Source organism: Typopeltis vanoorti, chromosome 24 (assembly GCF_054136105.1).
Source record: "Typopeltis vanoorti isolate ZY-2024b chromosome 24, IOZ_Tvanoo_1.0, whole genome shotgun sequence".
Lineage (NCBI taxonomy): Eukaryota > Metazoa > Arthropoda > Arachnida > Uropygi > Thelyphonidae > Typopeltis > Typopeltis vanoorti.
In genome coordinates this window covers 91,303,300-91,318,920 of record NC_143572.1, presented here as the reverse complement: position 1 = coordinate 91,318,920, position 15,621 = coordinate 91,303,300, and the positions used below count along the sequence as shown (strand labels likewise).

Here is a 15,621-nt window from a genome sequence, read left to right as displayed (position 1 = left end):
AAAAAGGATGGATGGACTAAAATTGTGTGAAATTATGGATAAATAATGTGTGGAAAACGCGACCAGGTGGTATAATGAAGAAACGCAGTCATTAGTATGGGATATGTTTCATAGTCATTTAACTGAGAATACTAAAAGTCTTCTAGAAAAAAATAACACAAAAATTGCTGTTATAACAAGTGGTTTAACTTCTATATTGCAACCACTAGATGTCTGTTTGAACAAACCATTTAAAGATCACTTGCGAGAAGAGTGGAATAATTGGATGTTGACTGGTGAAAAATCATTTACAAATGGTGGATCTATGTTCACTGCATCACTTGATATGTTGTGCAATTTTGTGATCAACGCATGGAATAAAGTAAAATAGAGACTGTAATAAAATCATTTAAAAAGTGTGGTATTTCTAATCTTATGGATGGTAAGGAAGATGATCTGTTGTGGGACACTGATGATAATGAAAACGAAATCAATTCACCAGATTAGAACTGGGATCCATATGATGATCATTTAAACAATGAATCTGAAGAACTATTTTCAACAGATGATGAAGAAAATTAACATGAAAATTGAGGTTAATAATTATTATTTGTTTTTTAAGACTTACATCTATTGTAATATTTTAAATAAATTTATGTAACAAAAAATTAATCTGATTTGTTTATGAAGACTGCCAATTTTCTTATATAATGATGTGATGTAACTACCTAAATGTTCGTCCAAAAAATTAAGCTTCCCTTTTTATACTCACCGTATAAGATGACCCATGATTTCGAGGGGTTTCTTGTAGTATTTGAGAGTCATCTTATATGCCAACATATGGTATATATGCAGAATCATTTTTGGAACTTTTAATATATATATTCTATATATCTTCTCAAAAAAGGATGTAGGATGGATAATGAGAACAGACCAATATGGTCTGTTCTCATTATACCTATAATTATCATTATGATGATGATTACATATCTTCTATATATAGAATATATTATTATTATTATTCAGGCCTCCATGGAGTCAAAAGACTCATCATGGGAGGTCCTTTCTAAGAAAAACAAGTCTGTCTAGACTCATTGAAGGAGGTCCCTCCTAGGAAACGCAAAGTCTATCATACCAATCCTTAAACGCATTGACCGTTCCCACTCTCACCATTCTATCAGGCAATGCATTCCGTGGTTCAACCACCCTCCATGCAAAGAAACCACTCCTCACCCTCTTTCTCACAGTTTCCTTTTGTAACTTCCAGGGATGGCTCCTTGTCATGACTCCTTCCTGCTGTTCAACCAAGCGAAAGAACTCCCCAGTGTCAACCCTGTAATCACCTCTCAACATTTTAAAAGTCTCTATCATATCACTTCTCCTTCTTCTATTCACCAAACTCTGCAGACCACACTCCCTCAGCCGATCTTCATAACTAACATTGTACAGTCCTGAAACCATCTTTGTTATCTGCCTTTGTACCCTTTCCACAGTTAATTTATCCCCTTCAAATCCTGTGGACCAGATCTGAAAACAATAGTCTAAGTGTGATCTGATCAGAGTCTTATACAACGGAATAATAACCATTTTATCTCTGCAGGTCAGTGTCCTTATCATTATTGCAGCAATTCTCTGTGTTACCTTCACTACCTTTGCAATATGTCCCCTAAATTTCAGGTTTCTATCAATCATCAACCCCAGGTCTCTTGTCTCCCCTACTTCCTCCAGTTTAACTTCTCCCATAGAGTATGCATCGTCCCATCGATATGTCCCAAACCTCAAGACCTTACATTTTGCTGCATTAAACCGATACTTCCATTCATTTGCCCATCTATCTAACTTATTAAAATCCTCTTGCTGGGCTACAACATCTGCACTATTATTAATAACCCTTCGCATCATCCAGAAACAACTGAATATCCCCTTGCAATCCACGGACAATGTCATTGATATAAAGGTTAAACAATATAAGTCCCAGTACTGAGCCCTGTGGAACCCCACTGGTAACCGTCTGCCTCTTTGATATTGCTCCACCATACACAACTCTCTGATACCTATCGGACAGCCAATCCTGAATCCAGTTGACCAATCTGACATCCAGACTCGTGCTGCAACTTGAATATCAGCTATCATGTGGCACCCTGTCAAATGCCTTTGCTAAGTCTAGGAAAATGGCACTATATGCCTTATCCTCATCTAATGCTCTTTTAACTTTATCATAAAAGGCTAGCATATTGCTAAAACAAGAGCGCCCCTTCACAAATCCGTGTTTACTCTCACAGATAACATTATCTTCATCTGCCAAATACTGTATACATTCCCTCACTACTTTCTCCAACATCTTACTAACCACTGATGACACACAAATTGACCTATAATTAGACACTTCCAGTCTGCTACCACCCTTATGTAATGGCACTATCTTACTTTCCTTCCATTCCCTGGTCACCTTTCTCACAGCCAAACTTTCATTGAAAAGCCTGGTCAAAGGAGCTGTCAGTTCCTTAGCATATTCTCTCAAAACTCGTGGTAAAATACCTTCCAGTCCCACAGCTTTACTGACATCCAGAGTACTCAGTATGTGGAACATACTCTCCTCCTGCACCTCTAAACCTCGAACCTGCCCTATCCCTCTAGTATTCAAATTAACTCCTCCAGGATGAAATACTCCAATAAAGTGTTCATTGAACAATTCTACTATGTCCTCTGCATCAGTCACTCTATTCCCATTTTTATCCCACAATGTCATTCTTCCAGTCATTTCTCCTCGTACTGGCCACATAGCTAAAGAATTCCAAAGAGTTTTCCTTGGATCTAAGGGGCAATATTTTCTCATATTCCAGTTTTGCCTTCCTTCCTTACCATACTAGTAATTCTCCTGGCCTGTCTTATATTCTTCATGCATCTTCTCTTCACCTGTCTTCTTATATCTCTTCCATAGCCTCTTTTTTGCATGCAGGTCCTGTTTAATATCATTTGTCATCCACTTTACTCCAAATTGTGTCCTCTTCTTCACTTGTGGAATACAGTTTACCATTGCTGCTAACAAATATTCCTTCACAATTTCCCAAGCACTAATGATATCCCGGCCTTCCAATTCCTCCCTCCACGAAACTTCCCCAAGTTGACGTCTAAGACTATTATAATCACCTGCTTTATAATTCCACATAAGTTCCCACCTCTTTGATATTCTTACAGGTCTGTTCATTTTCCAAGTCAAAACCATATGGTCAATCTCTCCAACTGGTGGGAGAGATGTCATCTCAGTTATTATCAACTCTTCTGATGCTATAACCAAATCCAAAACTCTTGAATCTCTTGTTCCCTCTGTTACATGTTGCCTAAGACTTGTCCCTCAAGAATTCTAGAAATTCCATTCCCTTATTGCTACATGCAGCTTACCATTGCTGCTAACAAATATTCCTTCACAATTTCCCAAGCACTAATGATATCCCAGCCTTCCAATTCCTCCTCCACGAAATTTCCCCAAGTTAAATGTCTAAAACTATTATAATCACCTGCTTTATAATTCCACATAAGTTCCCATCTCTTTGTTACTCCTGCATGTCTATTCAGTTTCCAAGTCAAAACCATATGGTCACTTTCTCCAACTGGTGGGAGAGATGTCATCTCAGTTATTATCAACTCTTCTGATGCTATAACCAAATCCAAAACTATTGAACCTCTTGTTCCCTCTGTTACATGTTGCCTAAGACATTTGTCCCTCAGGAATTCTAGAAATTCCATTCCCTTATTACTACATGCATCTTCCTCTCCCCAATTTATACTGCTGTAGTTAAAATCTCCTATTACAATCATTCTTCTTGCACTTGCCATGCTCAACTGTCTCAACATCTCCTAGTCCCCATCCTCTGTGCTCCTTGGTCTGTAGCAACATCCCACTAAATATCCTGTCTTGCTCACCTCCACCTCACACCATATGCTTTCAAAATCATTAGTGTCACAGCCTTCCAAAGCCTCCACTCTTAGAGGACATAGGTCGCCACTTATCATAAGCAGTACTCCACCACCATGCTTTCCCTTCCTATCCTGCTGAAAAATGCTGTACCTAGCAACTTCTATTTCTGTTATATATCCTCTTCTGTCAACCACGTCTCAGTGATCCCAATAATCTTTGGCCAGGCTGATGCTATCAGTGCCACCAATTCCTCTCCCTTATTCCGAATACTCCTGGCATTAGTATAAAGCATAAAAATGCCATTGTTTCTATACCCAGCATTATCCCCTCTAGACTCCACTGGGCTCAGCATTACCTGATGTCATCCCCCTTTTCCCAAGTACCCATTCCCACAAGAGGCCTCCCCTGCTACCATCCACACTGGGACACACTGACTCGTTCAGAACAGCAATCTCTCCAGATGCCTACATCCTTCCTCATTCAAATGCATGTGGTCTCTCGCATACAATTCCTCTCTGCTCTCAAACACACTCCAAGCATCCACATATTCCAATCCTCTCTTCTGACACATTCTTGCTATTATGCCATTCAATATCACCGCTCTTCTGCCCAGCTTGTCACTATCATACCTAGGCAACACACACACACACACACACACACACTACCTTTCCTCTCTGTGTCTTCTTTCGTACCACCTCAAGCAAGAATCTCATATCTCTCGCTGCCCTATTTACACCACCACTCAAGTCATTTGTTCCTACCATCACAATCATCTCATCCACCCTTTCACCTCTCTTAGCTGCCATAGCCACACTTTCTATCGTTCCTCCTGGCAAACTCCTCACACATCCTATCTTGAACACCACGGATTATTGAGTCCCCATACATTACACCGTTTACCACCCTATTCTTCGATTGCTCACATGCATCCCTCACTCTCTGTCCTGTAACATCACTCTATCCGTAGTCCCTGTGCTCCCTTGCATTCCTCTCATTTCCTCTCTCCTACTGTTTCCATTCTTTCCTCTTCTATCATTCCTATATCTGACACACATTCCCTCTCTTTCACTTATCCTATTCTCACCTCTTCTATCTTTCATAAAACTCTCTCTCATTCCCTCTCTTCTACTGTTCCTATTCTTTCTTCTTCTACCATTTCCATAACTCTCTCTCATTCCCTCTCCTCTACTATTGTTCTTATTCTCTGCTCTTCTCCTCTCATTCCCATAACTCTTTCTCGCTCCTCCTCTGATTCACCTTGTATTCGTCTCTTCCATTCGCCTAATCTCATTTTTCACACTTCTCATCTCATTCCCCAGACATTCCACCTACTCTTTCAGCTCATCTATCTCTCTCTGTAAGTCAGCCACTCTTGTTTGCCATTCATCCTCCCAATTGAGGCTATCTCCTAAAACTTCCGAATCATTCAACCTTTCCATACTTCCCACTCTTATTATTTTATTCATACTTCTCTTGCCCTCCATCATACCAGTCATCTGTGCACGTGGAGAATCTCCCATCTCTTACTCAATAAGGTCAGTTATAGTCTCAACGAGGTCAGTTATGGTCATTTCTAAATCACCAAGTTCCTCCCATTGCCTGCATTTTGCACACATATGTTTTCCCCCTTCTCTCTCCTGCCACATATACAATCATTGGGACGCATACATTTTGCAATTCCTGCATGCTACAAAATCCTGTATGATATCGTGCAAAATGGAGTCCTTAAATGAGGGGGAGGACTTCGCGATACGCCATTTGCAATTTTAACTGCTGCTGTCGCCATTATTCAAAATAGTGTCAAAAAATAAACGCTAATAAGTATTAGGGAGTATAACTATAAGAAAAAGTACAAACAGAGCATATTCTATATCTTCTATATATTTATATATGTGTGTGTGTGTATATATATATGTATCACATTCACTTTTATTTTCCTTTTTATAGGCAGGTAAACATCTTAAACTTTTCTCCGGTCATCTGGATTTGAGTTTCTATTTAAGCTTTCTGAATTATTGTTGTTATTCCAGATTTCCATGGAGGGATCACTAGACTCATTGTGCAAGGTCTTCCTTTGACTACACAATCTATCATACCACTCCATAAACTCATTTACTGTTTGCATTCTCACTACCTTTTCATGCAATGCATTCCATGCTCCTGCCACTCTCTCCATTCAAAAGACTTATTTCTTACCCTCTGACTGATTACTTCCTTTTGCAACTTCCAGGGGTTGCCCTTTTCCTTATGAAAAATCTCCCTGATTTCAATTCAGTAAATACCTTTCAATAGCTTAAATGTCTCAATCATATCTCGCTTTTCATCTTCAAGCTCTGCATTTTGCAGGTCCTAAATCTATCCTCATTACCAACATTGTAGCCGTAGTATCATTTTTGTTATTTGTTTCAGTGCACTCTCCAAGGTCACTTCATCCCTTTCACTTCCAGTGCCCAGATATGAGCACAGTTCAGATGTGGATAATCAAAACTTTATACAGTGGAACCACCACCAAGTTTCATCTCTGTTGGCCATCATTTTTTTTTAGTATTGTAACAATCCTCTTGGTTATTTTCACTACCTCTGCGGTGTGTCCTCTAAACTTCAAATTTCTATCTACAATTACCCCAGTTCCCCTGCATCCTCCTTCTTCCAGTATAACATCTCCAAGTAAGTATCATGCAGCATAATGACTGAAAATTTTTGTCTCCGTATTTGAGCATATGTAAGTGAATATCATTTACTTCATTTACTTTTTACACATTTATTTAAGATGTCTAAATTTCTGTTCACATTTTTCTGGTTTTAGTATTTTGATAGTGTGTGTATGTATATATATATATATATATATATATATCCAGGCTTCTTATTTTATATGACTGTTTTATAGATTACCTGACTGAATAATTTTTCAAAGTAATTATTCCAGATATCTGATATTCTTAGTCCCATATTATGTCACCCTTATCTTCTCTGATTATGGTATTTCCTCCATTTTAAAGCCTTTTTAGTTATTTCACCATAAAATATTCAGAACATTTTTTTCCACTTTATATATATATATATATATATATATATATATATAAACTGCTAATTAATAACTAAACACTATGAAATTTAACTTTTCATATCAAAGGCACTTTGACATAAGATTTTGGGAACACACACACACACATATATATATATAGTTATTAATTAGCAGTTGTGTTTAGCTGAGATTATGTGTTTATATGTAAGTATATGTATATATAATAAGTCTGATCAGAAAAAAATATTGAAACCGATTTTGTATACCTAGCAAACCACATTTGAGATTGGTGTTGTGTGAGTGGACAAACATCTTTTCCCACTTATTGTAATCATGTATGGTCAGCAGTGACATTCACAGTGCTGATACTATATGATGCAGATGTCTCAAAAGCAGAAATATGTATAGTTTTCTGTAAAAAAAAATTCATGAAACTAAAGCCAGAACAGATGAATTAATACAGCCTGAATTTGGCAAGCTCTGTTAATTAAACCTTCCAGAAGCATTAAAGTAGTGCAGTTTTCATGTTAATGTGTATCGAAACCAAACCATTAACCAGTATTTGTATTTCAAATTTCTGAAGTATCTCCATAATATAGTATGCTGGGGATGGTTGAAGTTGTGGATATCTGGCAAATGGAAACTTCGCTCTGATAATGGTATTGCACACTCAGACCAATTTGCAATGCAGTTTTTATCCATATATCATTATTATTATTATTATTACACCCTCCATGGAGTCAACAGTCTCATTGTGGGAGGTTCATTCAATCAACAACATATTTATCATATAGAATCCTTAGATATTTATTATCATATCTTAACACTCCTTGCATTAACAACACATTCTGATAATGCATTCCATTCACTGACAATTCTCCATGTAAAAAATCTACTCCTCACACCTCTTCTTCACCACACTTTTATATAACTTCCAGGAATGACTCTGGTTTTCCCCCTCTCACCTTCTACTCTTTGTTATAATCCCCTCTGAATTAATCTGATAGAATCCTCTCACTAACTTAAACGTCTCTATCACATCACCTCTCTTCCTCCTATCCACCAAACTCTGCAATTCATATTTCTTCAACCTCTCTCCATAGCTGGCATTCCAAACTCCTCATATTGTCTTAGTCACTCATCTCTGGATCCTATCCAATGTCTCCACATTACATTGAAAAGCAGGTGACCAGATCTGAGCACAATAGTCCAAGTGTGGTCTGACCAGTGCCTTATACAGTGGCATAACCACTTCCTTATCCTTGCATGTTACAGTACTTCTTACCATAGCAGCACTATGATGTGAAACCTTTGCAACACTAGCAATATGCCCTCTAAACTTCAGTCTACTGTCAATCATCACTCCCAAATCTCTAATCTCAACAACTTCCTGTGGTACGGCACCATCGATATAATACACAGCCTTATATTTCTGCACTCCAAAATGCGACCTTGCACTTATTGATATTAAAACTACAATACACTCTTTTGTCCAAGTAAAAAGCCTATTCAAATCTTCCTGAAATAATTCAGCATCAGCAGTGCTACTTATAATTCTTCCCAACTTTGCATCATCAGCAAATAACTGAAGATCTCGAGTCAGTCCACATGATGTAAGAAACAAAGCAGATGAATGGTTGCATTAATTGAGTCTGTTCACCCCAAAATTGTTGGAATCAGTGAGACATGGCTGGATGAGGATGACATCCTGACAGGAATAGAGATGGAAGGGCATGATGTGTTTCATGATGATAGAAAGGGTAAAAAGGAGGAGTAGTGCTATTTATGATAAAGAAAGAGTTAATTCTATTCAAAGTAGAGATGCAAGAGGGAAATAATGCCAGTAGCTTTGAGGAAGTATGGTGCGAGATAGAGGTGAATAGAATGAACTACTTGGTCGTTGGAAGTTTATTTTTCACTTGGTTAGAGTATAATAAATTTCGTTTAATCCTTTATCCAAGTGTGAGCAAACAAAGTTTGCGCCTGAAAGTATCTTCAGGACTGGGATAAGGTGGTACAACATCAGGGCAACTTGTTGCAAAGGTGGAGCAAGATACCAACACTCCTGTCTCAGTATCTCCTATAATGCAAAACACATCTCCTTGCGGATATGTCTAATGTTATGCATTAAGGGAAGGGCCACTACCCAGACTAATTTCGACCTTTATTGAGGTCTCTTCAGTGGGATCCAGGCCCAAGCTGAGATACCAGGCAGAAGCATTCGCAGGTCATCTCTACCTATAGGAGTTGCCAAATGGTGTGCCACCCTTTTTTAATAAATTACTCTGGATTTAGAGAAAGATGTTGGAAGTTTATTTTTCACTTGGTTAGAGTATAATAAATTTAGTTTAAATTACTCTAAATCCAGAGTAATTTATTAAAAAAGGGTGGCACACCATTTGGCAACTCCTATAGTTTCCTACATATCCGCAAGGAGATGTGTTTTGCATTATAGGAGATACTGAGACAGGAGTGTTGGTAGCTTGCTCCGCCTTTGCAACGAGTTGCCCTGATATTGTACCACCTTATCCCAGTCCTGAAGATACTTTCAGGTGCAAACTTTGTTTGCTCACACTTGGATAAAGGATTAAACTAAATTTATGTATACTTGGTTGTTGTTAGTAATGTGGATGGTAGTGACTATGAAATGTATAATCAAATTAGTCAAGCAAATAAGAAAAGGGTGATGACCTGCGAATGCTTCTGCCTGGTATCTCAGCTTGGGCCTGGCTCCCACTGAAGAGACCTCAATAAAGGTCGAAACTAGTCTGGGTAGTGGCCCTTCCCTTAATGCATAACATTAGACATATCCGCAAGGAGATGTGTTTTGCATTATAGGAGATACTGAGACAGGAGTGTTGGTAGCTTGCTCCACCTTTGCAACGAGTTGCCCTGATATTGTACCACCTTATCCCAGTCCTGAAGATACTTCCAGGCGCAAACTTTGTTTGCTCACACTTGGATAAAGGATTAAACTAAATTTATTATACTTGGTTGTTGTTAGTAATGTGGATGGTAGTGACTATGAAATGTATAATCAAATTAGTCAAGCAAATAAGAAAAGGGTGATCATTATGGATGATTTTAATTATGGTAATATAAACTGAGAATATGAGATAGTAACTGGAAGTGAAGAGAATGAGTTTCTTGAGTTTTTGAGTGACAACTACCTCAGACAGTATGTAACAGAGGGAACACGAGGATTGAGGGGTCTTGTATTTGATCATCTCATCAGAGGATGTAATTATAAATGAGAGGTCCAATCACCCTCCAGTTGGTGAGAGTGATCATGAAGTAATTACCTGTGTGGTTGCCACCTCTGTGAGAAAAGGGTATATGTGGTGATTATGAAGAGCTCAGAAGACAGCTTGCAGGTGTATCATGGAATGAGGAAAAGAGATCAATGCAGCTTGTGGGATATTCAAGAACTATCTAGTAGAGGCAATGTTTAAATGTATTCCAAGGGTCAAAAGGTTAAATAAAGTAGGTGTGAAATGGATGAATGAAGAGATTAAGCATGCGATACAGAGAAAAAATGTATTATGGAGGTAGCACAAGAGAAGTGAAAATAACCAATTCCATGAGAATTACATATACTAGGTAAGGGTAACAAAAGTGAGGTATGTGCAGCAGTTAGCTAATGAAGCAATACAGAGCATGCGATACACAGGAAAAGGGCATTATGGGAGCAGCACAAGAGAAGTGGAAATAACCAATTCCATGAGGATTACAAAGAACAGGCAAGGCAGATGACTTGGTTGGTGAGGGTAGCAAAAGTGAGTTATCAGCAGCAGTTAGCTAATGAAGCCAAAAAGAATCCTAGGGAGTTCTCTTGATATGTAGCCAGCAAAAAAAAAAAAAAAAAAAAACAGAAAGATTATAGAAGGATTTAAAAATTTTAAAAGGCTTTAAAATTTGGGAAACAAAGATGGGATGTAGAATTTGTGCTTGGTGGGGTTATATTGTTGGAGTGAAAGAAATAAGAGATTTTGGGGTGATAGTAGATAAGGATCTGAAATTTAGGGGACACATTGCCAAAATTGTGAAGTCAACACAAAGGCTTCTAGGAATGATGGTGATCACACTGACTTGTAGAAGTAGGAAGATTCTTGTTCCATTGTACAAGGCTTTGATTAGACCACACTTGGACTATTGTGCCCAGATTTGGTCACCTGATTTTCAGAAGGATGAAAAGATGTTGGAAAGGATCCAGAGGTGACTGACTAAGGTAGTTTCTAACCTCTGGAATGTCACGTATGAGGAAAGATTGAGAAGATGCAACTTGCAGAGTCTGATGGACAGGAGGAAGAGGGGAGAGACCTACAAGTTAGTAAGGGATTGTTATAGGATCAATGTTGGAGAGGTTCTACAGAAAACAGTGGGAGATCATTGAAGAACCAGAGTTCATCCCTGGAAACTGTATATTTAAAGGTGTGAGCAGGGGTATGAGAAGCAAGTGTTTTGCATATAGAGTTGTGAATGATTGGAATGCCTTGCCTGAGAGTGTGGTGTCTGCAGAGAATTTCAGGTGTTTAGGGTGAGGTATGATGAGCTGTGTGTATGATAAAAGGACCTCCTAGATGAGTCTTTGACTCCATGGGGATCTTGGGCTAATAATAATAATAATGATAATATATCGTTTACAAACAAATTAAACTGCAAAGATCCAAAAACAGAACCCTAGGTCATGCCACTGGTTACCTTCTTTTCTGAGATACTGCTCCATCATACACAACTTGCTGGTATTGTTCAGAGAACCAATCTCTGATCCATCTAACCGATATACTATCTATTTCCATCGTTTGCAGCTTGTACACTAATTTATCATGTGGTAATCTATCAAATGCCTTTGCAAAGTCTAAGAATATCACTGTATATGTTTCTTCCTTTTCTAACACACTCATCACCTTATCATAAAAATGCAAGTAAATTATTAAAACAGGACTTGCCCATTACAGATCCATGCTGACCGTCATAAAGAATGCTATGTTCATCAACACAATTCTGTATTCTACTCCTTACCAATCTCTCCAACACCTTGATCACAACTGCAGTTATACAGATTGGCCTATAGTTGCAGACTTCTGTCTTAGAACGACGCTTGTGGAGTGGTATTATTTTGCCTTCTTTCCACTCCTTAGAAACCCTACTGGCTACAAGACTTTCATTCAATAACCAGGTCAAGGGCATAATCAACTGCGGTGCACATTCCTTAAGAATGCATGGTGATATGTCATCCATTCACACAGCTTTATTCACATCTAACCCAACCAACATCTGATACACCTCTTTCTTTCACTTCCATTCTCCTAATACTTCCTCTCTATATATTGTACCGGATCATTTATACCAGTATGATATATGCTGATAAAGTGCTTGTTCAATAATTCCATTATATCCTTTGCAGCTGTTAGTCTGCTGTTATGACTATCCATCAAATTTAGTCTGCATTAATTATTCTTCCTCTTGCTTGCTGTGTGTAGTGGAAAAATTCCCTTCAGTTTGATTGGCCTGACCAGCCAATCTCCTCTCATACTACACCTTTTCTTTCTTCACCATACTCATCACCTTTTTAGCTTGCACTTTATACTCTTCATAGATCTGATCACCACCAACTTCAGACCTCGTACCTCCTCCATAACATTTTCTTTTCCAGCACAGCTGGAAAAGAAAATGTTATGGAGGAGCTAGAAGACATTTTCTTTTCCAGCACAAATTGCTTGATTTTGCTGTTCATCCATTTCACTCCCACTATATTTACTCACTCAATTAACCCTTTGCATGCAGGCATACACTGCTTTTGTCAGATAACCTTATGAATTTCCATGCATTGTTAACATCTTCTCCGCTCAGCTCATCTACCCAAGGTACTGATGCTGACTACAGAGCTTCTTATAATCACCTGGTTTATAACCAAAAATGGATACTTCCACATGTATCCATTTTTGGTAGTGACCTTTTCTTATTTCATCACTTCCCAAACAAGTACCTCACAATCACTCTCACCAACCGGCAGCAGTGTCAACACTTCCAAATCCAAATGTGTCAACACCGCATTTGGATTTGGTGAAGTTATCACCAAATCCAAAACATTAAAGCCCTTAGTTGCTTCAATCACATGCTGCTTAAGATACTTATCTCTCAGAAATGCCACAAACTCGCTCTCCTTGTTCCCATACACTATCTCCTCCTTCCAGTCTATATTCTTGTAATTAAAGTTTCCCATTAGGATCACCTTCTTTTTACATGCCCAACTAATTTGCCTAAACATTTCAGTCAGTATTCTCTGCATTCCCTGGTCTATAACAGCATCCTATCAGATATACTAACCTGTTTATTTCAACTTCGCACCACACATTTAAAATCTGTGCATTCACTATCGACTTCCACACTTTGTGGACACAATTCCTCTGTAATCATTAGCAGCACTGCGCCATTCTCTTTTCACATCTCTATCCTTCCAGAAAATTATATGTCCTTCTAATTCTCTTCCCAACATCGCATCCTCCTGACAAACAAGTTTCACTTATTCCAATATATATATATATATATATATATATATGTTAAAGATACCAAGTTGTTTTAATCCTATTTCCCAAGTAAGCAAACAGACAAGTAAGTCAAGTTTGCACCTGCACATAGTGCAAGTCTGGGAGACTCCACACGTAGTGCAACTTGCACTACGTGCAGATGCAAACTTGACTTACTTGTTTGTTTGCTTACTTGGGAAATAGGATTAAAACCAACTTGGTACTTTAACGTATATTATACCCAAGGTAAAAAAAATTTCTACATCTATTTCTCATCCTGAGATTTTTACTTAATAAGGTCAAAGCACCTTATGGCAACTTGTTTTGGTAAAATTTATAAGCTCTGTATTACTTAAACCTTGGTATTTCTAAGCCTGGCTCCCACTGATGAGACTTGAATAAAGGTCGAAACTGGTCTGGGTAGTGGCCCTTGCCTTTAATGCATAGCATCATACATTTCCGCAAGGAGATGTGCTTTGCATTAGGGGTAAATACTAAGAATAGTGATCAGAGCTTATTCCACCTTTACTACGAGTTGCCTCAAACTTGCACTACGTGCAGGCGCAAACTTGACTTACTTGTTTGCTTACTTGGGAAATAGGATTAAAACCAACTTGGTATCTTTAACGTATATTATACCCAAGGTAAAAAAACTTTCTACATATATATATATATATATAAATATATATGTAGTACCTTATTTCTGCAAATTTTTCCTTTCTTTTATTCTTGGCAGAACTTTGAAGAAGATAAGATTTGATTATGATGATAGAATTTGAGAAAACTTGCATTGATCCAAAGCAATGGTAGCAGTGTTGAAACAAGCATTTTAGTTTATATCCACCAATGACTAAACTCTATAAATAACTGAGTTTGGACATCTGTATTTTGGTATCAATTTTCAAAACTTCAATCTCGATACATTCTGATCAATCAAATAATATAGATAAGATATTAAATTTATTTTTCCCCAAACTAATTTATTTCATTTACATTATTTTTAATTGAATATATTTGAACATCTTGATTATTGTAGCACCCTAGCAGTAATAAAAAACTCTGGACTGAAGAATCTTGGAAAAATACTGGATATTATTGACAAGAATAAATTATATATAACCAAAGCAAGAATGCTCACAATGAATAAAGAAGGTGATTCACCTGAAAAAGTGGATGATAAAATTTCTTATAGGTATATGCTTTTAATAATGTTTTTAATATAGTAATATTTATAATATTATAAAGGTAGAAATATGCAATTTTGTTGATGGGTGCTGCTAAAAAAGATAAGTGTTAGTAATAAGGAAGGATTTTATAGCGTTGTTTATTTTATTACCAGTAGTGGTTTTTAAGTTTGTGCTATTGAAATTGATGTTTTTAAAGACAAGCCTTATAAACTAATGGAGCTAAGCTTGGCAAGAGCAGGCTTTTAGATACATCCATGCCCACAGTGGGACTTGAACCTATAAACTTTGGGTTAGAGAGCAGGTGCACTATCCATGCGGCCAACCAGGTCAAGGAGAAAGGGAAGAGAGACTGGAAGCAGAAAAAGTTTTTATATGATTGGTGTGGTCTTTTGTTAGGATATTATTATCTCTGTATTGTATCCAATTGTATTAATTGTATTCAGCGTGTTAGAATACAATTAATACAATTGTATTCTAACACGTTGTTGTCTAGCCCACTGTGGGCTGCATGTCAACTTGCTGTACCCACAATAAATAATGATTTTGCAGCATGTACACATCCTGTAGTTTAAAGCTGAGGCAGGTAAGGAACAGGAATATGTTTGTGTGCATGAAATGTAGATGGTGGGAAGTGCTGGGATACATAAGTACGCTGGTGTCCAAAAGCTAAGGATGAACTAAATTTTTACCTGTACATTAAAAAATTTTCATGATTGCAGCCAAAGGTGGACATAAATTTATTGCCAGCACATTAATAAATTATATTGCACAAAAAATGTGTTATAAATGTCATACAAATTAAATTATAATATGTTTTTGGTAAAAGTTACAAATTTCCTAAGGATGTAGTTAAGGAATTAATATACAGTGCTTACAGGAAACTATGTGGAGAGACATTTCAGAATGGAATATGTCCCCCCCCCCCAAACTGGGAAGCAACTCATGCAACATCATACCATGCTTAGCACCAAGTAATTCAGG

At 37.5% G+C, this 15,621-nt stretch overlaps 1 protein-coding gene across 3 annotated transcripts in view; it reads left to right on the top strand.

The window, feature by feature from the left end:
• The window catches only part of nmdyn-D7 (nucleoside diphosphate kinase homolog 7), a 273,428-nt gene that overhangs the window by 51,420 nt on the left and 206,387 nt on the right, over positions 1-15,621 (top strand). For 2 of the 3 annotated variants that reach the window (XM_090413940.1, XM_090413939.1), the window contains exon 4: positions 14,490-14,645. The exons of the other annotated variant lie outside the window; for it this stretch is intronic. In XM_090413940.1, the coding sequence (XP_090270066.1) occupies positions 14,490-14,645 (156 nt within the window). The remainder of the gene's footprint in view (positions 1-14,489; positions 14,646-15,621) is intronic. 3 annotated transcript variants of the gene reach the window in all.